Source organism: Phyllosticta citriasiana (assembly GCF_038021145.1).
Source record: "Phyllosticta citriasiana strain CBS 120426 chromosome Unknown IWZ02scaffold_10, whole genome shotgun sequence".
Lineage (NCBI taxonomy): Eukaryota > Fungi > Ascomycota > Dothideomycetes > Botryosphaeriales > Phyllostictaceae > Phyllosticta > Phyllosticta citriasiana.
Window position 1 is genome coordinate 882,876 of NW_027117287.1, and position 25,039 is coordinate 907,914.

General features: G+C 55.5%; 8 protein-coding genes across 8 annotated transcripts; 2 read left to right on the top strand and 6 right to left on the bottom strand.

Annotated features, from left to right (window-relative positions):
- Positions 1-44: 44 nt before the first annotated feature.
- Positions 45-755, top strand: IWZ02DRAFT_492470 (uncharacterized protein; the record flags this gene model as incomplete). The annotated part of the gene is made up of 3 exons (XM_066769851.1): positions 45-84; positions 282-357; positions 503-755. The coding sequence occupies 3 exons, from the start codon at positions 45-47 to the stop codon at positions 753-755; spliced, it is 369 nt and encodes a 122-aa protein (XP_066620857.1).
- A 2,118-nt stretch (positions 756-2,873) lies between these two features.
- IWZ02DRAFT_381137 (WD40-repeat-containing domain protein) lies at positions 2,874-4,855 on the bottom strand (the record flags this gene model as incomplete). Its single annotated transcript, XM_066765151.1, has 5 exons — positions 2,874-3,022; positions 3,078-3,588; positions 3,637-4,040; positions 4,092-4,189; positions 4,242-4,855. 5 exons carry the CDS (start codon positions 4,853-4,855, stop codon positions 2,874-2,876), a joined length of 1,776 nt encoding a protein of 591 aa, XP_066620858.1.
- Positions 4,856-6,250: 1,395 nt separating this feature from the next.
- IWZ02DRAFT_40019 (glycoside hydrolase superfamily) lies at positions 6,251-8,698 on the bottom strand. The gene is made up of 2 exons (XM_066765622.1): positions 6,679-8,698; positions 6,251-6,628 (listed from the first exon to the last, which is right to left on the bottom strand). Exons 1-2 carry the CDS (start codon positions 8,454-8,456, stop codon positions 6,592-6,594), a joined length of 1,815 nt encoding a protein of 604 aa, XP_066620859.1. The 5' UTR covers positions 8,457-8,698; the 3' UTR covers positions 6,251-6,591.
- Positions 8,699-9,684: 986 nt separating this feature from the next.
- IWZ02DRAFT_40194 (uncharacterized protein) lies at positions 9,685-11,455 on the bottom strand. Its single transcript, XM_066765632.1, has 3 exons — positions 11,232-11,455; positions 10,389-11,171; positions 9,685-10,336 (listed from the first exon to the last, which is right to left on the bottom strand). Exons 1-3 carry the CDS (start codon positions 11,314-11,316, stop codon positions 10,164-10,166), a joined length of 1,041 nt encoding a protein of 346 aa, XP_066620860.1. The 5' UTR covers positions 11,317-11,455; the 3' UTR covers positions 9,685-10,163.
- Positions 11,456-11,918: 463 nt separating this feature from the next.
- IWZ02DRAFT_457407 (mitochondrial 54S ribosomal protein bL19m) lies at positions 11,919-13,152 on the bottom strand. The gene is made up of 3 exons (XM_066767939.1): positions 12,865-13,152; positions 12,414-12,810; positions 11,919-12,336 (listed from the first exon to the last, which is right to left on the bottom strand). Exons 1-3 carry the CDS (start codon positions 13,043-13,045, stop codon positions 12,207-12,209), a joined length of 708 nt encoding a protein of 235 aa, XP_066620861.1. The 5' UTR covers positions 13,046-13,152; the 3' UTR covers positions 11,919-12,206.
- A 25-nt stretch (positions 13,153-13,177) lies between these two features.
- On the bottom strand, positions 13,178-15,071 carry IWZ02DRAFT_457410 (NmrA-like family-domain-containing protein). Its single transcript, XM_066767940.1, has 2 exons — positions 14,125-15,071; positions 13,178-13,990 (listed from the first exon to the last, which is right to left on the bottom strand). The coding sequence occupies exons 1-2, from the start codon at positions 14,760-14,762 to the stop codon at positions 13,570-13,572; spliced, it is 1,059 nt and encodes a 352-aa protein (XP_066620862.1). The 5' UTR covers positions 14,763-15,071; the 3' UTR covers positions 13,178-13,569.
- A 985-nt stretch (positions 15,072-16,056) lies between these two features.
- Positions 16,057-18,562, bottom strand: IWZ02DRAFT_40258 (60 kDa lysophospholipase-like protein). Its single transcript, XM_066765637.1, has 4 exons — positions 18,174-18,562; positions 18,066-18,109; positions 16,728-17,942; positions 16,057-16,399 (listed from the first exon to the last, which is right to left on the bottom strand). The coding sequence occupies exons 1-4, from the start codon at positions 18,232-18,234 to the stop codon at positions 16,130-16,132; spliced, it is 1,590 nt and encodes a 529-aa protein (XP_066620863.1). The 5' UTR covers positions 18,235-18,562; the 3' UTR covers positions 16,057-16,129.
- A 5,142-nt stretch (positions 18,563-23,704) lies between these two features.
- On the top strand, positions 23,705-24,937 carry IWZ02DRAFT_381326 (uncharacterized protein; the record flags this gene model as incomplete). The annotated part of the gene is made up of 1 exon (XM_066765163.1): positions 23,705-24,937. One exon carries the CDS (start codon positions 23,705-23,707, stop codon positions 24,935-24,937), a length of 1,233 nt encoding a protein of 410 aa, XP_066620864.1.
- Positions 24,938-25,039: the final 102 nt, after the last annotated feature.

The window sequence follows — 25,039 nt, forward strand, 5'->3', positions numbered from 1 at the left end:
CTCCTCCCCAACTCCAACAGCACCCCGGCAGCTAACTCGCCAACATGATCTCCGCTATTCTCCTCATCCTAATCACCCTCTTCAGTAAGCCAGCGCCCAACATCTTCACCTCTACGTCATGCCACACACGTGCGTCGCGGCGGCACACAGCTCCCTCCCTCCCGTGCTGTCACCACAACACGCACCGGCTCCCCCTCGCGAGTCCCGAGTGGAAATCAACCAGAAACACGTAAAAGAGAATCCCAGCTAACGAATGGCGTCTGCCCCGCCGGCACCAACAGTCCCGCCCATTGGCGTCCTCATGATCGCCGGCTGCGGCGCCGACTTCTGCATCAACGTGCTGTTGACGATTCTCGGGTAAGCCAGCCAGTCGCGCTGCGCTGTCTCACCTCTTTTCCCCAACAACTTTCCCCCACTCACCTCATGCCATCACCTACCTACCTGCATGCCCATCATTTTCAATCTCCCACGTCCAAATCTACTACTAACGTACGAGGAATAGCTACCTCCCCGGCCACATCCACGCCTTCTACATCGAATACGTCTACTACAAGCGACGCGAGGACGCGCGTAAGGGCCTGTACGACCCGCACCCGGCCGCCGGCGTCTACAGCGATCGCGTCCAGCGCGGTGGCTTGTCGGTTCAGGCACAGCCGCCGCCGCCGCCGCCGCCGCCGGCCCAGCAGGGAACGTATGCCGCCCCGGCGCCGCATGCGCCGCAGCAGGGCGGCCAGCAGGGCTATGGAACTGTTTGAGGGGGCGTCATGATGAGCGAGAAGAAAGGCAGAGCAGCGAAGTGCTGAGTTCGTGGAGCGTGATGGGTGGAGCGTGGATTTTGCGTTGGGATGAAGCAAGCTTCTTGAAGAAGAAGAGTGTCGATACGATGATGATACCAGGATGGCGACCATCCAACAGAAAATGGGATGAGTCGGTATCGAGCGACGACAACGACTCGATTGGGGCGTTTCTCCATCAACTCTTGAAAGAGACGTGCGCGAATGGTCCAGGGTAAAGTGCACGGCGGCGGCTGTGGTAAGTGACGGGCACTTCACCAAGCTTGCCAGTTTCCGAGAGGCCTAGCACAGTGAGTGGTTGAAGAAAGAAACGACACATCTGCAGCCGTGCACAACAGCTCGCCCAGCGTAGTTGCGGTGGCAGACGACTGCTTGCTCCCTAGAGCAGCACGTCCATCTCATTTCTTTCTGCACCCATTTGTGTTGAAGAAATCAAAGAAACCCCGAAAAAGTAAACAAAAACAAGACATGAATCTTTCCAAGTCCATCCAGAGTCTCGGTGCTCATGCAGCCCTATCCGTCAGTGTGTCTGACGGCCCAATAAAAGAGAAAGAAAGAAAAAAAAAAAAAAAAAAAAGGGCTCTGCCTGTCCCATGTTCCATCCATATTGAAGTCTAAAAAGTAAAGGCGGACGGTTAAGCACACCTGGTACCTACCTACATACCAATGTAAAGCGCACATCGATCGTCGTGCTCGCTTTCTGATCCGGTCAAGACATGGCGTGACAGCATTGCAGCGAAGACGGGAGGTGAGGTTGTAACTGGTTATATCCTACCTACTTTACCTACCACCTACTTCCCTATCTAGTTCGTCGTCCATCCATCAATCGTCTCTCCATGCCCGGCAAAGTCTTCGACAAAGCCTCCAAGTCGCCGCCAGCGACAGCCCGACCGACCAACAACGCAGTGGTGGTGGCCATGTGAAAAGGGTGCGGACGATGCCTCTTGGATACGTCGACACCAAACTCCTCCCTATTATCGCTTGCTTGCTTGCTTTCTTGCTTTCTTGCTTTCTTGCTTGATCGCTCTGTTCCATCCCCACTTGCAACGTTCAAGTGCCTCCCTCCTTCATCCCGGGGTTCGTCCACTCATCCACCCGTCATTCCGTATTCCATGCGTCAATCCATTTGTTCACCCATCCAGCACGCCCTTCTCTCTTCCATAAAAGTGCAGTGCCATGATTGCAAAACATGAAGGGGTAGTTGTGCGCACGACTATGTCAGCATAAGCGAAAGAAAGAGGAGCCGACGAAGGAATAAGAAAAAGATGTAAAACGCCTGCTGCTCCCCCTCCGAAATCTGTGTCAATCCCGATAGTACCACCAACAATGTCGAATCGAGGGGAGAGTGAAAAAAGAGCAGCCCCCGGGAAAAAGTCCATGGTTTGCCCAGGACCACTCTAGAGAATACAGAAGCCTTGGGGCAAAATTGGAAAAAAGTTCTTGACCATACTCCGTCCCATGAGTGTAGATGTTTCGGCAGGATAGACTGAGCCGCAGCTCGTGATGGTTGAATTTGATCGTGGTCAGCAGCTCTTGTGTCTTGGCTCTGATGTTCAAGGCGTGAGTTTCTTCGGTGATCGCCTCCAGAGTACCGAGGTTTAAGAGGTTTATAGCGAGGATGTTGCGCCACACCAAACCCAAGATAACTTGCACCAGCCACACGAGCCACGACTATTACCAACCATCGAGCGTCGGCGTTGTAAGCCCTTCTCGGGCCCGGAGGCAAAACCGGAAAACGGCTGCAGTATAGGGCTTCAAGTTGGAAGCTTGTCTAGCGTAAAGTATGGCCAATACATTGTCCTTCCGCCGAACTGGATCGTTGTGTGAGTAGTCGTCACGCAAAGCTCTCGTGTCTCGTGCTTTTCGGAGTAGACGTCGTAGTATGGACGCATGCTCAGTGCAGATTTGGTAGACCGTGGATGGGCGGAGACGAAGTACCACTTGGTGGCATGTTGGTTACCTTTGGAAGCCAGCTCTACCGGGTCTGGATGAATTCGGGCGCGTCCATCTGGTAGAGGACTTGGTCAGATGTCATGGTTGCTCTGTTTGAATATAAGAATAGCACAAGGGGTTGTCGACTTACATCCGGACAGTCCGGTCGTCGCCAGCGGAAGCGAAGACGGTAGGGTCACGGGGATGCCATTCAACGCAATTCACGCAGCCAGGGCGATGCGCTTCCAGAGCCTCAACAAGGTGGCCATTTGATCGCCAAATGTAGACTCTGGAATCTAGGGGGTTTAGGGGTTAGTGCATGACCAATGGGTCCTGCCAAGGAGTGCTTACCTTCGCTGCCACTAACCACGAAATTCTCGTTTGCTCCTCCGAACGCGGACCTGATGATGTACTTGACTTGCTTTTGGCCATCATATCTGTGAAGAACTTCGCCTGTATCAATGTCCATGAGACAAATCTTGTTCTCATTCATGGACACCAGCATGGACGTGCCGCATGAGCTGATGCTGAGAGATGTTGGCTTGTTCTCGAGCATCTCGTACTCGCGAAGCTTCTCGCGTGTAACAAAGTCGTACACAACAATGTGGTTTTCGAGAAGGGCCACAAGACGTGAGGCGTCTGGGGTGATGCCCACGTCATTAACGCGGAGCGCGACCCCTCGATCACGTTCGACCACGTCTTCCTTCCAAGTGTGAATTCTTTGGCAATCTTTCGACCAAAGGCAAAGGGCAGCATTGCTATCTTGAGATCCTGTGACGAAGGTTTCGCCGTTTGGTGCCCACGCCGCGGCAGTCACGGGATAGTCAAACCCTGAGTCGAGACTTTGGACAAGGGCGCCAGTCTGCCTTTGTTAGCTAGAATTGGTAGTGTGGTCAGCGGTCCAACTCACGGAAGTATCCCAAATTTTGGCTGAGTTGTCCTTAGAGCAACTAATCAGCCTCTTGTCGTCGGGGCTCCATGCTACGTAGCAGACCCCGGCATCATGGCCCCTGAGAGTGAATTTTTCCTGATAGTTGCTTGTATTGTACACAACTACTCGCTGGTCTTTTCCGGTGGTCGCAAGCATTGAACCGTCGTTGGAGTAGCGCAAGAACCATACTTCGTCCGCGTGGTGACGGAGCTCCAGAACAGCGGTGAGGGGAAAGTCTTCCCGTTCGCACATGTGGTCGAGGTATAGTGAAGGAGAGGCGGAGGTATTGTGATAGAGACAATTAGCAACCCAGTGATCCTTGACTTGGTCCAGCAAGACCGCAAGGCGACGCTCCGGGATCATGACGTTGGGCGATATTGATCCTGTTGGCGGTCAGAGACGTGGAATTTTCTCGTCGATTCAATGCGACTTACTTGAGAGCTCTGAGAGTAGGCGACGCCTCGATTCACCGGCTGCGCCATCCCATTGCGCCTGCGCCTTGAGATCTTCCGCAGACTGGCACATGATGAGGCTGTGACGGGTCAGCTAATTTCCGAGGGTTGGGCTGTACCAACGGAACATACCTAGAGAGGGCGTGGAGCCTGTTGCGATCTTGATGGAGCGGCGTAAGTTCTTGCCGCAGCACCATGAGCGCCGAGTTAAGGTCCCTAGCCTCGAGAAGCTCCAAGTACTTTTGCTGCCTCATCCAAAACCTCATCTCGTCCTTGTTTGCACCCTCGGCTAAGGCCAAACCTTGGACTTGAGCACTCGACCATTTTTCTGATCTCTCCGGCCTCTTTCCACTGGCGTAACCGTATCCCCCATCGCCACCAAAACCACCTCCGTCTTCCGTGCCGAACAATAGCGACTCTGCTTCTGCCCAGGCTCCTTGCAAGACGGCGTTCCGAAACGCTGCCACGGTGGGACCCTCTAGTTCAAATCCACTCTCATCGCTCAGGGCACCTGCAGCGCCGGTGTAGCCAAGATCCTTCAGGCCCTGTATCAAGATTCTCGTCACCTCCTCCCGGTCATGGCCGAAGAAGGTCGCGGAGAGGGCCGACGCGTTGCCGTTTGTGTGAGTGGAAGATGCGCCGTTGGCAGCTTTTGCCGTTCCACGCCTGGGCGACACGCCGTTGGACCCATTTGAGAATGCCTGGGAAGGAGACGGAGACCTTCGTGTTTCCGAGTCGAGGCGCATGGTGTACTCGTCCTTGCGCCTGCGCTTCGGCCCGCGGGAGGCCTCGCCCGATGTGATTTGGCTACAGGTTGGCAGCCCCAAAGAGCTTGGAGACGGGCTTCGCGCGCGCTTGATGGCTGGCGAAGTCGGCGGAGATGAGGTGCTGAGAGGCGTGGATCTCGCGGGGGTGGACGGAGCCCCTCCGAGAGAGGGTGGTGCTAGGAGTGCCGCGTGCGAGGATAGTTCCGGGCGTGATTCGGCTTGGGAGGCGGAGGCGTGCAGGTTTAGGTGGTGAGGGGGGGTTTCGTTGGCCAGGTCGAAGGGCCTTGGAGGTCGTGCGAGGCGTTGCAGTGATACTGAACGCCTCCCACGCGGAGTCGGTCGAGGAGCGGGCTGCCAGCGGCAGTGGAGGTGGAAACGAGCTAGAGACGGAGCCGCAAAGCTGCAGCTAGCTTGGCTGGTTGCAGTTGCGAAGATGCGGCAAGAGTAGGAGTCGGTGGCGGCGATGGAGTTGTGCGGAAGTAGGGTTGGAGAGGTGGGTACTGAGGAGCGCTTCCGACTCGGATGACGTTTGACGGGCGGGCAAGGGTTGGGTTGCAGGAAGCGGAGCGGCAGACGGCGGGGGAAGAGGAAGAGGAGGTAGCACAGGTTGGAAAAGAATGGTTTGCCGCCAGCAGGATCGGGAGTGGTGAGATGCAGTGGTCAGAATGGAAGTCGAAGAGGTTGAGGTCGGCAGCTTGGGGCAGGTCGTGCGGGAGGTCTTGGCCTAAGCCCGGAAGCGTAAGTCGTGAGCACTGTGCTCGCTGTAGGCAGCTTGGTTCTGTTCTATTCAGGTGCAGCATCAGAAGCTTGTCACCGCTGTCCATCCATCCATCCATCCATCACCCATCCATCCATCCATCGCATTCCGCTGTGCCTCTAGGTACCTTACCTTACACTCGGTCGTCATATGACGCCAAAGCCGAAGCTGGCCTGGGGCGCCTGCCGGAGACATCCACACCCAGTGGGGTCTCGCGATAAGACGGGACTCGGGGACGACTCGACGACTCGACGACATGGCAACCAAACCATCCATCCGTCTTAGCGCCTGCACCTACTGCTGCCCGTCCACACTTCAGTTCCCTTCATCGCCATGCCGCCGACAGTTCCCACGACCAACCGAGCCCGTGACCCCCGTCACCGACTCCTTGCGTCTTTCTCTCGTCACTTATCAGCTGGCCATGCCATCTCACAGCTGCTTAGCTGGTCCACTCCGATTTAGTCCGGCACACGTTGTCACCTTCAGCCGGTATTACCCATCGCGGCCTTTGATAGTTTTCCGGTCTTTTCGTTTTTCCTCCTCGCTACGCTATGGACCGAGGCTTAGTGATAAAAATCGTGGCACACACAACAGATATTGGGTGAGTAGTCAAGCGCGGACTAGGAGCGTTCATTCGCGTGAACACATGATTATTCAGGGGCAATCAAGTCCCATTACTCTGGAGTACGTAGAAGCACTCGAGCGTCTGTAAAGGACGACAACAGGGAGCATTCAAGGCCCAGTTCGCGGGAACCCGTGCTTGTGTGCGTCACGACTTTTGGCACCGAGCCTTGGACCGACACCACGTCCGCACAGTTAGCGCCGAGGCCTACCCCCAACAACTGTGGCACACACAACTCTCATCATCCTTGGAGCTTTGATGGACTCTTCTAACCACCATGATTGGGAGCTTGAACGCTATGGCGACATCAATGCTACCTATAAACATGCCTTTGCTCTAGCACTGTGCTCCATTGACCCCTGGCAGATGCTCCCTGTTACAGCTAGTCAGCACAGTCTTCAGCTACCCATCGATTCCACTTACTTGAACCAGTTGAGAAATTGGAACATGCTCGCTTTTGGCGTCCGTGTCAGATCAGTATAGTTGACGTACTGCAGCCCAAACCGCGTCGAAAGGCCTTCGAACCACTCAAAATTGTCGTACAAGGCCCAGCCCCACGCCCCAGTCACGTTGACACCGTCTTCAATGACTGCCGCCAGGATGTTGTCCAGGTAGCTTTGGAAATAGTCTGCGCGCCGCAAGTCCCATAGAATCGGCGGCCTGCGAGACCAGTCGTTTTCAAACGGCTCCGCAAAACCAAATTCCGTCACCACAATTTCTTTGACGGCGGGAAAGAGCTCCTTTGTAATCTGGTTCAGGTATCTGCGAAGGCCGACTGGCGCGCTGACTAGCCACGACACGTGTTGGTCTGCAGCTGGTCCCAAGATGAATCCGTCGGGTCCAACAGAAGTCTGTCCATGACATTCTGGCCAGGCAGGATTGTTTGGATCTGACTGGCATGCCTCGACGCCGCCGGGAGTCTCATAGGCTGTGTACGAGCTATATCCGTCGATTGCAAAAAAGTCGCAAGATCCCTTGATCATGTCCTTTTCTTCCTGGGTCAAAGTTGGTAAAAGGTCCCCCAAAGTATCCTTGACACTTTGTGGGTAGTCACCGTCGGTCCAGGGTCCTCCAAAGACGCCCAGGGTAAAGTCTTGGCTGCGCTGAACGGCGATGCGATCACCCTCGGACGTGCTATTGGGCTCGCCATAATTCCCGCTGTTCTTGAACGTAATCCGACGGCTGCCTTTGAACTCTTCCTTGTACCACTTGGCGACCTTTGCGTGGGCAAGCAGCGTCAAGTGACTGCAGATGAATCTCGTTGGAGTCCCTCCAGTATAGTTGTTGAAGACCGGCAGGAGATCGCCCCTGGGATATACGCTAAACTGCCATTTGCAGTACTGAGGTTCGTTGAACGTGTACCACGTGTCGACGTACCGATCGTACCTGCTGATAACAAATTTTGCATAGTTGAAAAAGTCGTCAATGACCTTGCGGTCCACCCAGGCGCCGTACTCGTTGAAGAGCGCCAGCGGCATGTCCCAATGGAACAAGGTAACGTGCAATGATATGCCCGCGCGCACCATTTCCCTCACCACATCGTCGTAGTGTCTGACAGCCTCCTGATTGACTGGACCGCGTCCGAACGGAAAGAAGCGCGGCCAGCTAAACGATACCGAAAAGGCAGGAATGCCCAGCGCCTTCACGCGCGCAATGTCCTGCTTGTACAGCCAGTAGTGGCTCGCAACCACGTCGCCCGTCGTGTTGTCCGCCACGACCCTGCCTCGGTGCGCCAGCAGGTCCCATACCGATGGCCCTTTGCCCTCGGCGTCGGCAGCTCCTTCGATCTGGTACGCCGACGCCGCGACCCCCCACACGAAGCTTCTCGGTAGCTTGGCCGTCTCGACGCTGCGCACGTAGCCGTGCAGCGCGCCCGGCTGCGCGAAGCGTGCGCTGTCTGCCCCGGCTGCTGCTTCTTGCACCGAATTGACGGGCCCGAGCGTGATGGGCCCGACTTGGTCCCAGAGGACGGCGAGGGCCTCGTTGGAGTATTCGGCAGGGTTGGCGGGACGCGGCGAGCTGACGCGTTTGTAGTCGTACGTCGTGAACGCGTAGCCGGGCGGCGTGTCGCCGAAAGTCAGGGCATTGGACTCTTGCTGCGCGAGAGCTGGCCGGAGGTGCGAGGAGATGTTGAAGAGGAGTAAGAGGAGTGTTGAGGAGGAGAGGATGGATACCAGAGGAGAAATGGCAGGGACCAACATGACTGGAGATTATTTCGTTTCCTCCTAGTCCATGTAGATGGCAGCAGCAGTGACACCAGTTCACTCTGGACTGCTGGGCTGGCTCTCAAGCCTGATCTTTTCTTCGCGACACAAAACGACGCCAGTCAGCCAGTAAGTCAGCCAGCCAGTCAGCAGCCGAATCCGAGGATAAAGTCGAGTCGCATCTCACTCTCTCACACATATGCTCTCCCTCCTTCCCCTCCCGCGCGCCCCTACCAGCGCAAACACCCACCCTATATACCTACCTACAACCTCCCAAAATCCCAAAATCCCGAAATCCCGAAATCCCGGGACAAGCCAAGCATAAATGGGAATACCCAGACGGCACTACACTCCATCCACTCCCCTGTTCCATTCACCTAGGCTTGACCTATACAGCCAATGGCCGCGCGTGTAGCTTCAATACCTAGCCTGCCTGCCTGTGATACCTGCCTCTTCGGCTCGCGGCCAAGAGAAATCCTTGTCCCGCCCGCCCCGCCTGCCCTTCCCGCTTGCGTGCTTGGTTGATTCCCGTCCGGTCTGCAGGCCGCTTGCTTGGTTACACCAAGTCGAGTCGAGTAGACGGAACGGTGTAGTGAGGTGAGGTGCGGTGCAGTAATGACCTAGTCCGTTTGGGCATGTATGTATGTATGCATGCGTTTATGCCTCTTTACCGGACTAGGCTGCCCGCCCCGGCTGATGGATGATGCTCTTCGCTGGGGTGCGGTGCGGTGCGGTGTGGTGCATGCTGATTGGTGGGGTTATTACAGGGTTTCTTAGCCCGCAATCCTTCTTTGCCTTTCTCTTCTTGTGTTCTGGGCATGAGGCTCGTCATGATGAAGGCTTCCTATATGCGGCAAGGAAGCTATAGAAGTGAGTACGCTGATTCACGGAACTTGGTGAGACGGGAGGGACGGCGGCGGCCGTTAAGTTCGTTTTTTTGGTTTGGTTTTTGTGGGATTTTGGGTGCCCCTCCCTGGGTTCTTAGTGACACTGCTACCATCCTTAATTCTGGTAAGAGATTAGATTAATGCGCTGTTATTTTTTTATGATTAGGTGTGTGTGTGTGTGTGTGTGTGTGTGTGTGTGTGTGTATATGTGTGTGTGTACGCGGTATAGGTACCTTCATACATGTACGCAGCAATAGAATGCCTCACGTCTACATAACGGATTAGATTCAGCATCAGTGACGTCATCGCATGAGGCTCTACCTAATGGTACGGGCACATCATCAAGTCATGTTACATGTGAGGAATCTCAGCTTCAATGTGAAGGTGAACTATGGATACGTGAGAATTGAGCATCAGATGTGTGATCTGATGGCAGAAGGCAGAAGTAGTAGACCAAGGGAGGACGTGCAGCTTTGAAGTGTTTGCTTGCTCTCATAGATACAGGCATACCGTACCCAAACCACTTCGACGCATGGCATGCAATGACAAACCCGGAAAACACCTGTGCTGAAAGCAATTCAATTCGACTCTTCCTCCCTGATGCGTGGCTCGAATGGCAAATCTAAAAGAGCCATACAGTGGAGGCAGCTAACTCACTCGTGTTCTTGAATTCCTCCGTTCTAGCCATCCATTTGCCATTCCCTGCTTGTCAGATCCTACTCACTTTCCCTAACGATTCCATCCATGTCCAGCTCCCCGGGTATCTTTAGTTGTTGTCGTCTTGAGGGATTTGCCGCCGTTAGAGGTTGTGTTTTGCTCAAGTGCGGCGCTTCTTGGGAGGCGGTGAGGCGCTGCTGCCGTTCTCCTTGCCCTTGCCCTTACCGGGGACGAGGCTGCGAATGTCGACGGGCTCGTCATCGTCGTCCTCGTCGTCAATATCGGCATCTTCGAGCTCTGAGAGATCGTCGTCGTCTGCTTCTTGAGCCGCAGCTGCGTGCTGGTTAGCCCCAGCCTCTGTAATGGACGTGTTGGGATTGCTTACTGAAGTACTTGATGGCTTGAGGCCATAGCTCGTTGACGATGATTTCGGCAACCTCCTCGCCGTTGGGGCAGATCTCGGACTCGTCGAAAAAGTCATCTTCGTCTTCCTTCTCGTCATTCTCATCCTCGTCTTCAACCTTCTCGCCCTTTGCCCACTTGGCGCGCTTCTCGGCCTCCTTCTTGTTGGCCTCGGCCGACTCTTCGGCGCTGACGTAGCCGTGGGACGAGATGAAGCCGAACCAGGTGAAGAAGCTAAGCGCGGCCTCGGTATTGTTCTCAATCTTGTCGATGATGGCCTTGTACTCGGGCAGCTTGGTGATCTTGCTAGCCTTGGCCTTGCCGTTGGAGCTGCCGTTCTGCGCGGCGTCCTGCTTTTTGCGGGCGGCGAAGAGGGCGAAGGCGGCGTCCGTCAGACCCTGCGTCAGGTCCTTGCCCTTCTTCCAGTTGATCTTGACGGGCTCCGACACGATGCCGCTCCAGCCGTCGAGCGCGCGGCGGTGCCAGAACTTCTTCTCCAGCACCTTGTCCTCAAAGTACTCGTTGGAGTCGAAGTGGAATCGGATGACGACGCTGCGCGGCGAGCCATTGGGGTCGTCAATCTCGAAGCGCTCGACCTCGATGCTCTTGAGTGCGTCGGCAAACACTTGCGAGTCCGAGGGCGTCGTATAGTTTTCGAACTCGGTGGGTGCCTGCTCCAAGACGAGGGCCCAGAAGTTGGGAATCTTTGCGACTACTTCCTGGCGCTTCTTGTACAGAGGCGCGTAGATCTTGTGTTGCTCACGAACTGCAGCGTACCCAGTCAGAACATGGTCCAGCGTTGCGCGCACAATTTGGTTATACATACGGGTCTGGAGCTCGGCATCGTCAAACTCCTGCTCGAGCCGGGCGAGGTCCTCATAGGTGACGTCGGAAACGGAAACGTCAGGCATTTTGGCAATTGGCTGTCACAACTTTTGCGCCGATTCTGGTGTTGGAAGGAAGGGAGACGAAGCTCAGGGACCTTTTAAGGTTGCGGAGGAACCTAGACGCGCGCGCGAGCAAAAAATGTTGGGATGCGAGAAGCTAGGATTTGTTACCAGCAATGACTCGGACGTGAAGCTATTCCGTCATCATCCACTCGAAAATGACTCGAACCGAGATCGACCTCTGCACTGTTGCTACCACGTTGGAGCTTTTACTCAATCCTTTGTATTCAGACCGGCCATGATTAGTTTTGAATCAATTGAAGCTTTCTACTTGGTTTTCTAGAATCTTGGGGGAGCAACGGGAAAGCGTTGAGATCTAATCTGACAACAATCTGTGTTGGTTGCAGAGCAGGGTTCGGAGAAAGGGAACACTCTAGATAGATGCGGGGGACTCCCGCCGCCGACCAGGCTAGCCGCCGCTTATCCGCCCCGGAGCCTCTACGACGACAAGCGTGGATGGTCTAGCGTACAGGTAGTCCCACGACTGCTGGCACGACTAGCGTTACCATCCATAGAACAAGAGCGAAATTCATGGCAAATCCAACATCAACACCATGAACAGCCAGTGTGTCTGAGATTGGCATTTAAAGACTATAGCTGACTGCCTTGCACGACAAGCCAAGTCGGTGAGATCTTGGTCTTGCCAGTCCCCGCGCCCATCTCTGGAAGATTGGCTTGCCTTGGAGTCCCTTGGCCATGTTATGAACTCTTTCCAATGCTGCCGCATCAGATCGGCATGGCACCAATGGGCCAGTATTCATACATGTACTGATGTTGCACACTCGCCTCTGCTTTTCAATTCCCTTCCATGCCAGCCCTCGTGTCCATAAACGCCAAAAAGCCGCCTGCCACATTTACCTCTTCTTGCCCTTGCCCTTCTTTTGATTCCTTCCTTCAAAACTGCCAGGCTTGGTCGTACCAGATGCCTTCTTGAGATACGCCCGAACAATGTTGTCGACAGAGCCGGGATCGTGCTTAGGTTTCCTACATGACATGAATCAGCTTCAAACTTCTCAAGGATCGCGCAGCAGCACAAGACTGCCACCAGGAGAACGACGCACCGCAAGTAGTATAATCTGGCCCTCCTCGCCCTCTTCTTGGCCCGCTGCACCACCTCAATCGCCGTGACATTGGGGCTGTAAATCTTGAACCACATCTCAACGCCCACCCTGGTGACCTGGTTGCGCAGCAGAATCCCCGTGTGAAGGCCTTGACGCCGGATGTTGAGGCAGACGCCAGAAAACGGCTCGCCGCCCTTTTGCCGCACGAGCACAATGTCGCCGACGCGCACGGCGTCCTTGTTCTGCTTGTCGAAAAGAAGCGTGCGGACGCCCTTGGGATCCAGGATCGTGATTTGCCGCTGCTCAATGAGGCTCACGGGGTCTTTGCATTTTGCAAGCGCCGTCGGTGGTGGCGGGTACGTCTTGATCGGCTTGTATTCTTTCTTTCCGGTTTTCTCTGCGCGATTGTGTTAGTCGAAGGATCGCCAGCAATTGATGTGGGCTCACTGACTGGCAAGGCCGTTCCTGTGTTTGACTCTTGGGAAAAGGATGTGGTTTGGTAAAAGTTGCACTCTCGTCGGTTCCATCGCTCTTGTTGCTTGGCCGCGCTGCTGAACTTTGGCGAATCGCACCTGGCGCGCTGCCGTCTTCCAGGCGGACAGTGGCCGCATGCTGTGCCGCAAGGTTGCCATTGTGGGTGGTTGCGGAGGATGGGCAATCTTCCGCCGTGTCTCCGAGATGCGCGGTTGGTGTTGAATAATGACTAAGCCACCACCTCCGCGGACAAGCTCGACTTGGCAAAACAGCAGGAAATCAACCTAGTCACCGAGAGAGATTCACCGGTCATCGATATGTTCTTGATTAAAGAATTACTCCGAAATGGCCCCTTCCAATACTATGGAAGCCTTCCAGTCTTGATGCAAATGACGTCTAACACATCAATCAAGCCACCGACACGCTCGGCGTGCAGGTCACCACAAAGCAATCGAATCCCAACCAGCTTGTCGAGAAGAGCGGAGCTTCGAGCTATCTGCTGAATCAAACCGTGGGAAAAAGACAATGCCTCGAATGCTTTTTGAAATCTCCACGTATTATTCTTTTTTGCCGAAGTTTCTGCATCACACACAGATGATATCTTACCCACCCGCCCATTTTTTTTTATGCCGCACATGGAACGCCAACGCAATGCAAAAAATTAGCCAGCCATGCATATAGCTCATAAGTTCATGATCTGGAAGATTTGAGAGTCTCGGGCTGGAGGTTCCGAAGTCGGCTCCGAGGGTACATCGTCGGGCTCCGGTTGCCCATCCGTGGCGTCATCCTCGTCCATCCACGTCAGACCGTTCGCCCTTTCTTCTACAGGGAAGATTTCGCGCGCGTACTCCTCGATATCCCGGAAACCTTCCCACAGGTCGAGAGCCTCGCGAGTGCAGTTGGGTTCCAGGTCGGGACCAAAGTAGGGCGCGCTTTTCCAACCCAGCGTCTCCTCGAGAATCTCTAGATGCTCGCGATAGCCGGCCGGCACAGGCACTTCGATGGAAATGGGTCCTCGGACGTAGCGGACGGGGCGACTGAGCGCACGGCTAAAGGCCTCGCAGACTTGGACCGGTGTGAGCTGCGAAAACGCTAGCGGGATCCTGTTGCTTGAGTCAGCGGCTTCCCGACTGCGCAGAGGGACCAACGGTTCAGATTCCTTGGCAAACAATAGGAAAGAGGATCCAAGCCCGCAAGCGAATCCCTGTCCGTGATGCTGCGGGTGCGCACTACGTACCGATGGCCTGCCCATTTTCTAGGACCCTGTTTGAAGATTTGCAGGATTGCGGGGCCCACGTCGTGCTCGGCGTCCAGCCACGGAATGGGGATGTGCGGATGGAAGGGCGCCTGCCACTCGAAGCTGCCGTCGTCCTTGAGCTCCATGCGGAAAAGCGGATAGGGCAGGCTGGTAAAGTTGTTGTGGTAGGTGCCCGTGTAGACGAAGGTGGCCGGTATGCCGATTTGGCGAATGTAGTTTTCGACGGCAAACTTCTGGGCCCAAAAGGGCAGGGCTCTCCAGTTCTGGCCTTGGTAGATTGAGTGGTCGGGCATGCTGCTGTAGATGAGGTGCTCTATGCCAGCCCTTTTGGCAGCATTCGCCATGGCGCGGCCGGTAGCGATCTCGTCGCCCCAGTGGGTCGTGTTGATGAAGGCGAGCTGGGCGCCATGGAAGAGGTCAGCGACGAAGCGCGAATCGTCCAGAGATCCTATCCGGAGGTCGACGCCGGGGGTAGAGTCCAGCTCCTGTGCTACAATGCCCTGCTTGTCGCGGGTTTGGGCGCGGACCTGCCATCCGACGGCTGCGGCGACGCGGATGAAGCTTGCCGATTGGCGGCCGGTGCTGTTGATGGTAACGGCGACTTTTCTGTCTTGCATGCGGAGTGGAGGATTCGAGGTTGGGAGGAGGAGAGATCAGAGCAGAGCAGGACAGGAGTCGTTGACAGCACACACAGTCTGCAGGAGTCGGTGGGCAGGGGAGCAAGAGAGATATCAGAGGAGCAGTGGAAGAGGGGGATGGCAGAGGCAGGCGGCGGACATGGCCTGAGCTATCAAGGTGTGTAAGGTATAGGTCAGGAAGAGGTAGTCGGCAACGGTTGATGGAAATGGAAGGGCATCCAAGTTGGAATTCCACAAGGGCCAGCCCAGGGCAGCCCAGCCGCGTGGGAGCAGATATTTAAGTGTTAGTCAACGACGAGTGTGGGCGAGCGAGGGTGCTGCGAACGCTTAAGGGCACCAGGGCCTGCTCTAATTACCTAATGGCAGCTCTTCGGGGCGCCTCCGCCGACTTTTGCAGGCCGACTGACTGAGTCGTAGAAAGCCGGTGATGTGCGACGCGAACAACAAGCAATCTAACCTAGATCCAAATGTCCAGTGCCAGTTGAGGGCATGCCATCGGACCAGCACCAGCACCAGCACCAGCACCAGCACCAGCACCAGTACCAGCACCGGCACCAGCACCAGCAACAACTGACTGAGTGTCGTAGGGCGTGGGCACTCAGACTGCCGGGGAGGGGGGGGAGCGTTCGCGTGGGCATGCATGCATGCCCATTCCGTCGCCAATTGCGGGGAAGACGTCGACGCTGGGTTGAGCGCCCGCCCGTCGCGCTGTGCTGCCACCATTGGCCACGGCCCGTCGCTGTCTCTGAAGCCAGAAGGTGCAAGCGTGGATGCCCCCTCCACCCTGTCGCCCGCTGAGCTGCGCCGGCCATTTGATGTCTTCACCATGGATGGACAGGTAGGTACATGTACCATCCTCCTCCATCAGGTCACCACCTCGAATAGGCAACGCCGTCGACAACTGCGCTACCCTCCACGGTACGTACCTACCTACTCATGTATGTAGTTACCTGGTTGGTACAGTACAGTACCTACCCTTAGCCATCGTCAGATGACGCCCTCCATGCTCTGTGTCGGGTGTCTGCCACTCATGCTCCTCCATCTCACCATCTCCGCGGAGCAGTTCCCTGGTACCCCTCCCCCTCCCCCTTCCAACATAGCCCAATGCTCCAGGGACCTCACACCGTCGTGCTTCAAAGCCGCCAGACTTCGCTCTTTTCTCTGCACTCGCTGCATTCGCGTTTCATGTACCGTACGCTGAGCTACATGCCTCTACCTCCGGCCACCCGTACCCCGTCAGTGTCTGCTCTGCCCTTCCATCTTGGCACCCCACCCCGTAAGCGCAGCCACACCCGCTGTCCTCCAACGACACCTCAAGAACGCCACACGTCGGAGCCCCCTCTCCCTCAACCGCTGTCAGCACCACTCTCGACGCCGGCCGCACGCCAAACACTGTCGTCTTTTCCGCTCTCGCTGGCGTGCACCCTCGCCGCCGCCATCTCCTCCGCGTGAAGGTGCGCGCCCGCCTCCCGCAGTAGCAACACATGATCGCGCAACCCCGCACGAGCAGCCAGGAAAAGTGGCGTGTGTCCTGCGCGGTTCCGTAGGTGCACAGAGGCGCCCTCGGACAGAAATTCGCGCAGGATTTCGACGTTTGGCCCAGATGCCGCCAGGTGCTATAATGAGCCGTCAGCACCATGCAGGACTGCCTCGTCTCTAGATAACAGCACCACGACCCAACTGGCCGTCGCTCTGCAAGACTGCGGCAAGACAAACAAAAGGATCCCCGGGGCGGTCAATGCTTCTGCGACCACAATGCCGCCGGATAGCCCTCACCTCCGTTGCCGGATTGTGCGACGACACCATCATTCACCGACGGCACGGCGGCGACAGACTGGGCAGGTCACCATCGCCCTTGCGCTCATATTCGAACACGATGGCATCCGATAACCCCGACATGTACTCCCCGGTCTTGAAATGAGTGTGTGACCACGGTGCACTTACCAAAGGCGTGTCCCCCGCATAATCTGCATCGTTCAGCAGCCACTTGTTGTCGAACCGCATCACCTCTTTGACACCTTCAAAGTCGCCGTCCCTTATCTTGTACCCCAGAGTCGTGAGGGTGCCGACGTCCGGCGTCGTGTTCTCGCTCTCCGGGTGCTGGAAGTGCATCTGTCCGCCCTCGGTGAGTTCTCCCCTTAGAGATGTCGACATGCGCTTGGCGACTTCGGTGGGCGACAGCCCTGGAAGAGAAAGCAGATAAGAGAGCTTCGTCAGGGCAGCTTCTGTCGTCATGTCGAGGCCAAACACAATGCCAGCCCGGCCAAGGACCGTTGCGGGGGCGTAAAGGGGGCTTACGCTGCCGCTCAGGCACTGGGTCACATTGACAATGACGATTCCTCTCTTCACAGCGTCCGCCAGAACCTTGGTAAAGGCCGAATCGGGCCCACCAGGAGCGTTGCCAGCGCCAAACGTCTCCAGCACAAGACCTTTCAGACCCTCGAGGCGGAGCACCGCATCCACCATTTCAGGCTTGATGCCAGGGAAGACACGCAGACATGCCACGTGTGTCGTGTCCAAGTTGGTCTGGATGCTGAATGGATGGACGCTGGTCGACCTGTGCACCAGGTTCCACGCGACGTTTGTGCGCAGACTGGAAATGGTTGCCAAGGGCGGCAAGTTTGGACTGGCAAAGGCGTTGAAATCATCGGCTGACACCTTGGTGGCGCGGTTTCCGCGGAAGAGCTTGAAATTGAAAAACAGGCAGACCTCGGGTATCATGAAATGACCTGCAATGACAAGACTGGAGAGGAGGTTGTCGGTGGCGTCGTTTTGGAGTTGGCTTATGGGCGCTTGGCTACCAGTCAAGATGACGGGCTTGCCCAGGTTTTGCATCATGAAGGACAGGGCCGAGCATGAGTAAGCGAGAGAGTCGGTGCCGTGCAGGACGACGAATCCATCGTAGAGGGTGTAGTTGCGGTGGATGGTCCTCGCAATCTCGTCCCATCCGGCAGCATTGATGGAGCTGCTGTCAAGAAGCGTCTCAAACTCGTAGACGGCGTAGCGCACGCGACGCTTGTACGACGACTTGGGCGTGCGCAGCGACTGGACCGCCTTGCGCGTGCCGGCATCGTCGATGACGATTTCGAGGGGCTCAGGATAGGACCCGTCATTGAAGGAGGGGCGCGGGGCAAGTCCCGCGCGAAGAAAGCCTGGTACCTGGAATGCCAATCAAGGTTAATCACTGTCAAGGTCGAAGGAATGAAAGTCTATCAATCAGACTGCGCAACCGCATGGTGCTGACGTGCATTTTGCGCACAGTCGTCATGGCTCTGGACGTACCGGTACCAATCCATCTTCGGACTCTTGCATGCAAATGGTTCCTCCTGTGGTGCTGCGCATTAGTACTTGTTTCTCCTTGCCAGAGCTTCATCGCTATTGTGGACGTACCAGTGATGACAATTAACACCCTTCCCTCCATGACGTCCTGGCCGGACAGTTGGCGAGACATGTTGGCTTGTCCCTTGATTCGTTTGCACCCCTGCAACCCCAAGCTCTTACGAATGCAAAAAGATGAAGGGAAAAAAAAAATTTCCAGACTCGACAACTTCGAAGCACGCGTAGCTCAGACACCGCAGACGGTCTGATGGAGAGAAACAGAGAATGCAGGTACGCAGACAGGAGGGGCAAAAGTCCGGATAGACCATACGTTGGTCGTCGTTGTTGTTGCCAAAAGCAAAGAAGAAGAAGAAAAAAAAACCCGCCGCAACGGCTCCGGATCTGCGGCGCGCCCTAGACCGGGCTAACTTATACTTTCGGCCTTCTGATTCGACGGCCCGCTAAGGGGGAGGAGGTTATCTACCAAAAGTAGAGGCAGCCTGCTTTGTCTGGCCCTGGCTGAGTGGAGAGAGGAACCTTGCGGGCAAAGGATTGGGGAGCACGAGCGTGCGCACGCACGCCGGAGAGCGCGCCAGCAAGAAGTCGCCGGAGCAGACGCCGTTGGACAGATGGTGGGAGAAGAGGCCTTCAATCATGGTGCCCGCGAGGCTAGCCGGGGCATCATGGCGCGGCCGCCTGTTTTACTTGATGCCCCCCCTAATGCGACCATGGCGAAGATTTCTTGCTGCTGTTTTGTCGCGGAAATCTGGCCTAGAACTCTTCACAGAGCATGCTGCGTCGAGTTTCTGGCAACGTTTGCATGACTGCTTGGCTTGCTCGATACCTGCGGATGAAGGAAGGGCAAGGGAAGAGGTTGCAAATGACTAGCCATCTCCTACACCATCACATCTACCCCAGGTCTTGTCCATACATACACCCTGGCACCGCGCGCCATGTCCACCCACCATACCTACCTTGTCATTTTGACCACACCACGACAAGAAAATTCTTCAGACCACCCTCGCCGGGCAAGCAGCGCCAACCAAAGGAAAAAGTGTTCCACCTCGTCCAACGCACCACCTTGTCAAGCGCAATCAGCCAGCCAGCCCGCCCGTGGAGCCTCACAGCCAGGTTTTCTCTCCTCGGGATGTCGTTGGGTTGGGCGGCGCCCGGTGGGTGATGGCGTCCGTGGTGGGGTTTCCATTACCCCTCCAAAACTGCTGCGAGCCATCACATTACCCCTTCAAAACTCGCCCGCGCTGGTTTCCATTACCGCTCCGAAACTCGCGACTGGAGAACGGCGCAGGAAATCAGGTCGCGCCGTGGTGCCTTGGTAATCCTAGCCGAGGGACCGCTGCAGAGCGACGCGAAGGAAAAGAATTTTTATTATTATCATCATTATTATTATTTGTGGAGGGCCTGGCGGAGCGGTGCGCTTGCGAGCGCTGTTGCATCGTGAGGTGGATTTTGTCGGAGCATCGTGCGTGGGCTGCGAGGCGTCGTTGGTAGGTACTTACATCGGTCTGGTCGTCCTCGTCGGTCGTCCGTCACCGTGTCGTCGCGTCATGCCCGCACCGCCCGCCCGCTTTTCCTCCTGTTGCCCTTAGGCCACTGCCGGCCTGCGTTAGCTGCGCGGTTTTCTTTTGCCGTGCGTGGGTCGTCGTCGTCGTGGTAGGGAGGGAGAGACGTCGAGGGCGGGCAGACAGTTGTTGACGGGTGCGACTTTCCTGGGGCCCAGGCACTAACTTCCCGTCGCCTCTATACATTAGCGAGTCGCTCAAGTAGAGACTGTAGCTGGAATAAATTCGCCTCTTCTTTTACGCGCTCTCTACTTCAACTGGCTGAAAGTAGCTCGATCGACTCGTTGATCACGTTTCCCCCCATGTCTTGTTGTCCTGAGGCATCTGGTCTGTCCCTGATCGCGCTCTGCTGCCATGACGTTGTCCTTCTTCCAGCCCTTTCTCCAATCCGTTCATCGAATTCCATCCTTTCTTCGAACCATCTGGTGCGATGATCTGGGCAGTGAATCTTCGAGACGTGTACCATCGGTCGCGAATCCTGTCAAAGGACGTTGACTCGAGCAACGGGCATCTCTGCAAGCGACGAAGGGGGGCAACCGCTGTGAAGCGTTCCAGTTTCTCGTAGATTCCATGTCGCCTTTTACCATCGCAACACCCCGCCTTTGGGAAGCGATTGATGAGTTGACGGGCTCGAGAGGTGCGGTCGCGCGCCGCACGCTGATGCCAGCAAATATCGTCCCATCTCAACATCTTTCCTTGTCTCACCTTCCACACAGATGTCTTTTTCCAGAAACACGAAAGTCACGATCCTACCCTAGTAGACGTGGGGCGTTGTTTGCTCGCCGAGAAGTTCTCGGCTGCCTCAGGCACAAAGGCAGCTTCGGCAGCACCATTGCTGAGAGACCGCACTTTCAACGCTAAACCACTTCAGAAGACGCCCCTCTATGATTGCACTGTGCAGCTGTTGCGACCGCCGTTGCAGCTAGCCAGCAAAGGTGCAAAAAAAAAAAAAAAAAAAAAAAATCGAGGCTGCTGCTAACATGGCTGACGAGGAGGCAGTGCACATGGATGGGTGTTCAATGGTTCCTTGATATCTGTAGTACCACAGTTGACATCGCACGGACAACCTTGAGATTCTGAGGCTATAAAATTGGAGCCTCATATCCGCTCTGTGTTTTTCTTCCTTCTTTTCTGATTCTTCTTTTCACGATGTTGCAACCTCGACTTGTTGTTTCTTCTTGCAGATTTAACTCGTCACTGATGGACAAGCCAAGACTTGTTCTAAGAAATGTGCAGATTTCACGTCACATTGCGCCCCTTCTTTTTGGGAAGAGGAGGCCCATACTACAAAGAAAGAGCGTGGAATTGAGATCAAGGTAGAGAGATGGCGGCATTGTCAGGCGACGCAGTCTTTCTTTAGTGTCTGAGGGGCTCTCTTGCAGCGACGGCGGGTTTCCCCAACCTAGTAGCATTTTCCACCCCTTGTCCCCCCTTTCAACTCTGGTATCTTATGTTTCTACCGGCCGATCACAGCATGATGGACCCTGTTTCTTCAACACCACGAGCCGTCCATCAAAACCCCCTTCACGTAACACTCACCTCTCCTACATATGCTCCGCCTCACTCACAACCGTGTTTCTCATAACTGACAGGCTGCGAGCCATGTCCCTTTCTCTCTCAAGTAGTTTAGCTTAGAAGCAAAATTTGAACCAATGAGCAGAGCAAAGCCGTAGTGATCTTGTGCAAACTGGAAGCATATGCTCGCCCTGTGCCCGCGTCCTGCCCGCTTTCTCCTCCAGAACCCATCGCCAGCAACCCACGGCAAGTGCTCCCTGCGGCCTACTTCACGCAACTTTCACGCAACACCATTCCAAGCTCCTTTCTCCACTTGGGCTTTGGCATCATGCTAACATCTGTATCTCGTCGCAGATTTACCGATATCCAGCTCCAGCGTACGTTCTCCCCATTTCCGCCACACTCGCGACTCACGCGTTCCCCACCAGTTCGATCGTCCGCCATGGGTTGCTTCGCGTCTAAGACCGCCTCCGCGACGCAGACCGAGACCGTCAGGCTCGTCTACGCCTCGCCCTCGCCCTCGCCCTCGCCCTCCCTGACCCTCGACACGGTCCGCGTGCCCCCGCCGCGCGCCGACCCCCGCCGTCCTGCCTGGGCTCCGCGCCTTCGTGCCCGCGAGTCCGAGGTCCACGTCCGTCTCGTCTTCTCCCCGACGCCCTCCGACGCCTCGTCCTTGGTTCCTCCGCCCGACAGGGACCTCTTCCGGAGAAACCAAACGGCCGTCAAGGTCCCAACTCCGGGTGTTGACCGACGTCGTCGCTGGAGGTAAGTACGGGTGATCGGCGTTCTGGCGTTTTGGCGTTTGCGTGTTTATTCTTTTCGGTCTGCTTTTCGGGGGCGTTTGGCGTTCATGGCGTTTTGGAGTATGGCGTTCTGGCGTTCACGGAGTACTGGCGTTCCGGGGTTTGCGGTTCGGGTTTTGACGTCTGGCGTTCGGCGTTCGGCGTGCTTTTTGGGTCTGCTTTCTGGGTTTCATGTACATGATTGTTCCTCAATTGAGGCCCTTCGGGGCCCACCGCGTGCCACATGCAACGTGATGTTTGGTCAACCGTGCTGCTCCTCCGCTTCCACATCCGCATTCGCTTTCCAGAATTTCCTGACTCATGAAGACGTGATCCGGGGCAAAAACAAAAGGACGTATAGGCCCTTGAAAAATGAAAAAGAAAGAAGCATTCAAAATTCGAAACTGCGAGATTGCAAGGAAGCAAGACTGCGTTGGAACTTAGAGAAGAAGAAGAAGAGTAGTGGTAAGAAGAGGACTTGGGAAAGCAGAGATGCAGGACGAACAGGGCCATGATATCCTTTGTGAGGCTCGATTGATCATATTGACTGTTGAGCGTCAATGGCACCAGAAATCTTTACAGAAAAATTATGTTCCAGGATGGTATGAGATGCTGAATGTGACATCACGGCAAAGGACGATGACTGGAGGACGTTGTTGTAAAGTAGCGCCACAACCGCCTGGTGCGCCACTCGCGTTGCAAGGATTAAGGGATCGAAGCTCGCCGATCAAGCCGCAGCGCACGCGATCGCGGACTCATGGGAATCGGATGTCCTTGAAGACTTCTGCGGGCAGTGGTTCATTGTCTCTTGAATGCTTCCCCGTAGCCAAAGATGCAAGGACATTACCCATCCCCATCTTAGTGTGTGCGATACGACTTTGGCTCGCAAGCCTTAGGCTAGGGTTACAAGCTGGCCCAATGTGCTTCAGCATGAGGCAAGACTCAAAAAAGCGTGCCGGTTATCTGCTGTTCGTTACCCGCATTCAACTCCATCGCCACTCACCTTGCCTGTCCCTTATCGCTCCCCGATCCCAGCCTACAAGCCAAGATTTGTCTCTCGACCGAGTCCATGTATTCGCAAGCTCTTTGCTTGGACGTTTGCTTTGCCAACTCACAACAGCTCGACGAGTGCTCAAAATTGCCGCTGCAGCAAACGCTTCGACCGACAGGAACAAAAGGCTTCAAGTCAGGTCTTGTCGCAGATTGGCCGGCCAAGAGAAGCCATTAAAGCCTGCAATGCATCGATTGATCGAGCTTGTCGCTCGAGATGAGTCGAAGCTGCCTGGAGAAGTGAAGAGATGCGTCGAACGTGTGGCTGGTCTCCGGAGCCTTGTTGGACACCCAAATCCAACCAAATTCCAAATCCTTGCGAATCTCGATTGAGCCCATAATCTCCTTATTTTCTACACGAAACACAGCTCAATATTGGTCAGGATTGGCAAAATCCAATTGGAAAGGATGAATTTCGCTGTTGTTGTTGTTGTTGTTGTGGTAGTAGCCGCTAACCACCACCCACGCTTTGCCTTTTCCGTCGTAGCGTGCCCGCGATAAGCGAGCGCCTTTGACCATTATGCCTGTCTCTGCCAACAGTCTCTCATCAATGTTCACAGACAACCCTGCCAAAAGCCGAGGACTACGTTGACCCCATTTGAGATTCCAACTGATCACTAGTGATCTATCCTACTCCGGAAGCTTCCTGTGTCCAACATTCTCCCGACTGAGCGCCATGGGTGGACAGGCTTTCAAGGTTGATGGCTTTGAGGCCCCTCGGATACCAACGGCGCTTTACGAAGACCTGAAGCTCAGATATACCGCTACTCTGGCTGATTTCTACGACAATGTCACCTGTGCCAGCGCCGCCGTTTGGAAAGCCGACCACGGCGATATCGATATGCTTGTTGAAGGTCCTCGCCCAGGCGTGACTCCAGGCCGCATCTCGGAGGCGCTGGGCGCAAAAGCTTACAAAGATAATGGACCTGTGGTCAGCTACGCCATGCCACATCCCGAAACTGCTGGCGCCATTGTGCAGCTTGATGTGCAGCTCTGTCCCCAGGGATATCTCCGATGGCAACAATTCCAGGCGTCAAATGGCGACTTAGGTCAAATCATCGGTGTCATCATTCGCAGCATGGGCCTCACAGCCACTGACAAAGGTCTGTTCGTTCGGATTGCCGAGATTGAATCAAGCGACAAGAAGGCCAGCATGATCTACTTGACTCACAACCCCGACACACACATTGAGTTCTTGGGCCTTGATGGCCAAAAGCTTCGGAAGGAATTCGACAGTGAGGAGGATCTCTTCCATTGGGTTGCCGGTTGCCGGTTCTTGAACCGCCAAAGCATTATTCAAATGCAGGATGGCCCAGTCGAAGGCGAGAAACACAACGACAGAGCCCGCCGCCAGAAGCGCGGCATGTATCGTGCTTTCGTGGAGGACTTCATGGTCTCTAATCCTGAATTAGGCAACGCTTGTCAATGGGATCGCGCCAAAGTCTTGCAAGAGGCACTCGAGATCTTCGGCCGACGCGAGGAATACGACTTGAAGCTTGCTGCATACACCGAGCAAGAGCGTGAGAAAGCCTTGTGGAACGCCATCAGAGAGGCCATCCCAAGACACGGTCCAAGCTTGAAGATAATCATTAGGGGACTTCACCGGTTTGTTTCTGTCGACAACGGCGAGTTGAAGCTCCATGAGACTCCTGTGCCGGAAGAAGAGAAGACCCCTTGGGTCCGGGGACTCGACCAAGATGGCGAGAAGAACATCTTAGCTTGGGTCGGACAAAACTGGGAGACTGTCAGAGTCAAGGAAAAGACGCATGCCAACGCCAAGAAGGCTCCCACGTCGTCGACGGCTCATATCACGGAGGACTGTCAGACCGAGCACGCAGCAAAGAAGAAGCTCAACAATGGCGCCGAGGCCGTGCCTGTTCCTCCTTCGTCCGCGGAAGAAAACTCTTGAATTGCTGGCGAAAAGTTTCCTGGTGTACTCTACATTTCTCGCCGAATCTCGGACGATCTCCATCGGAACGGTACCCTGGCTTCATCATTTTGGCAAACGACA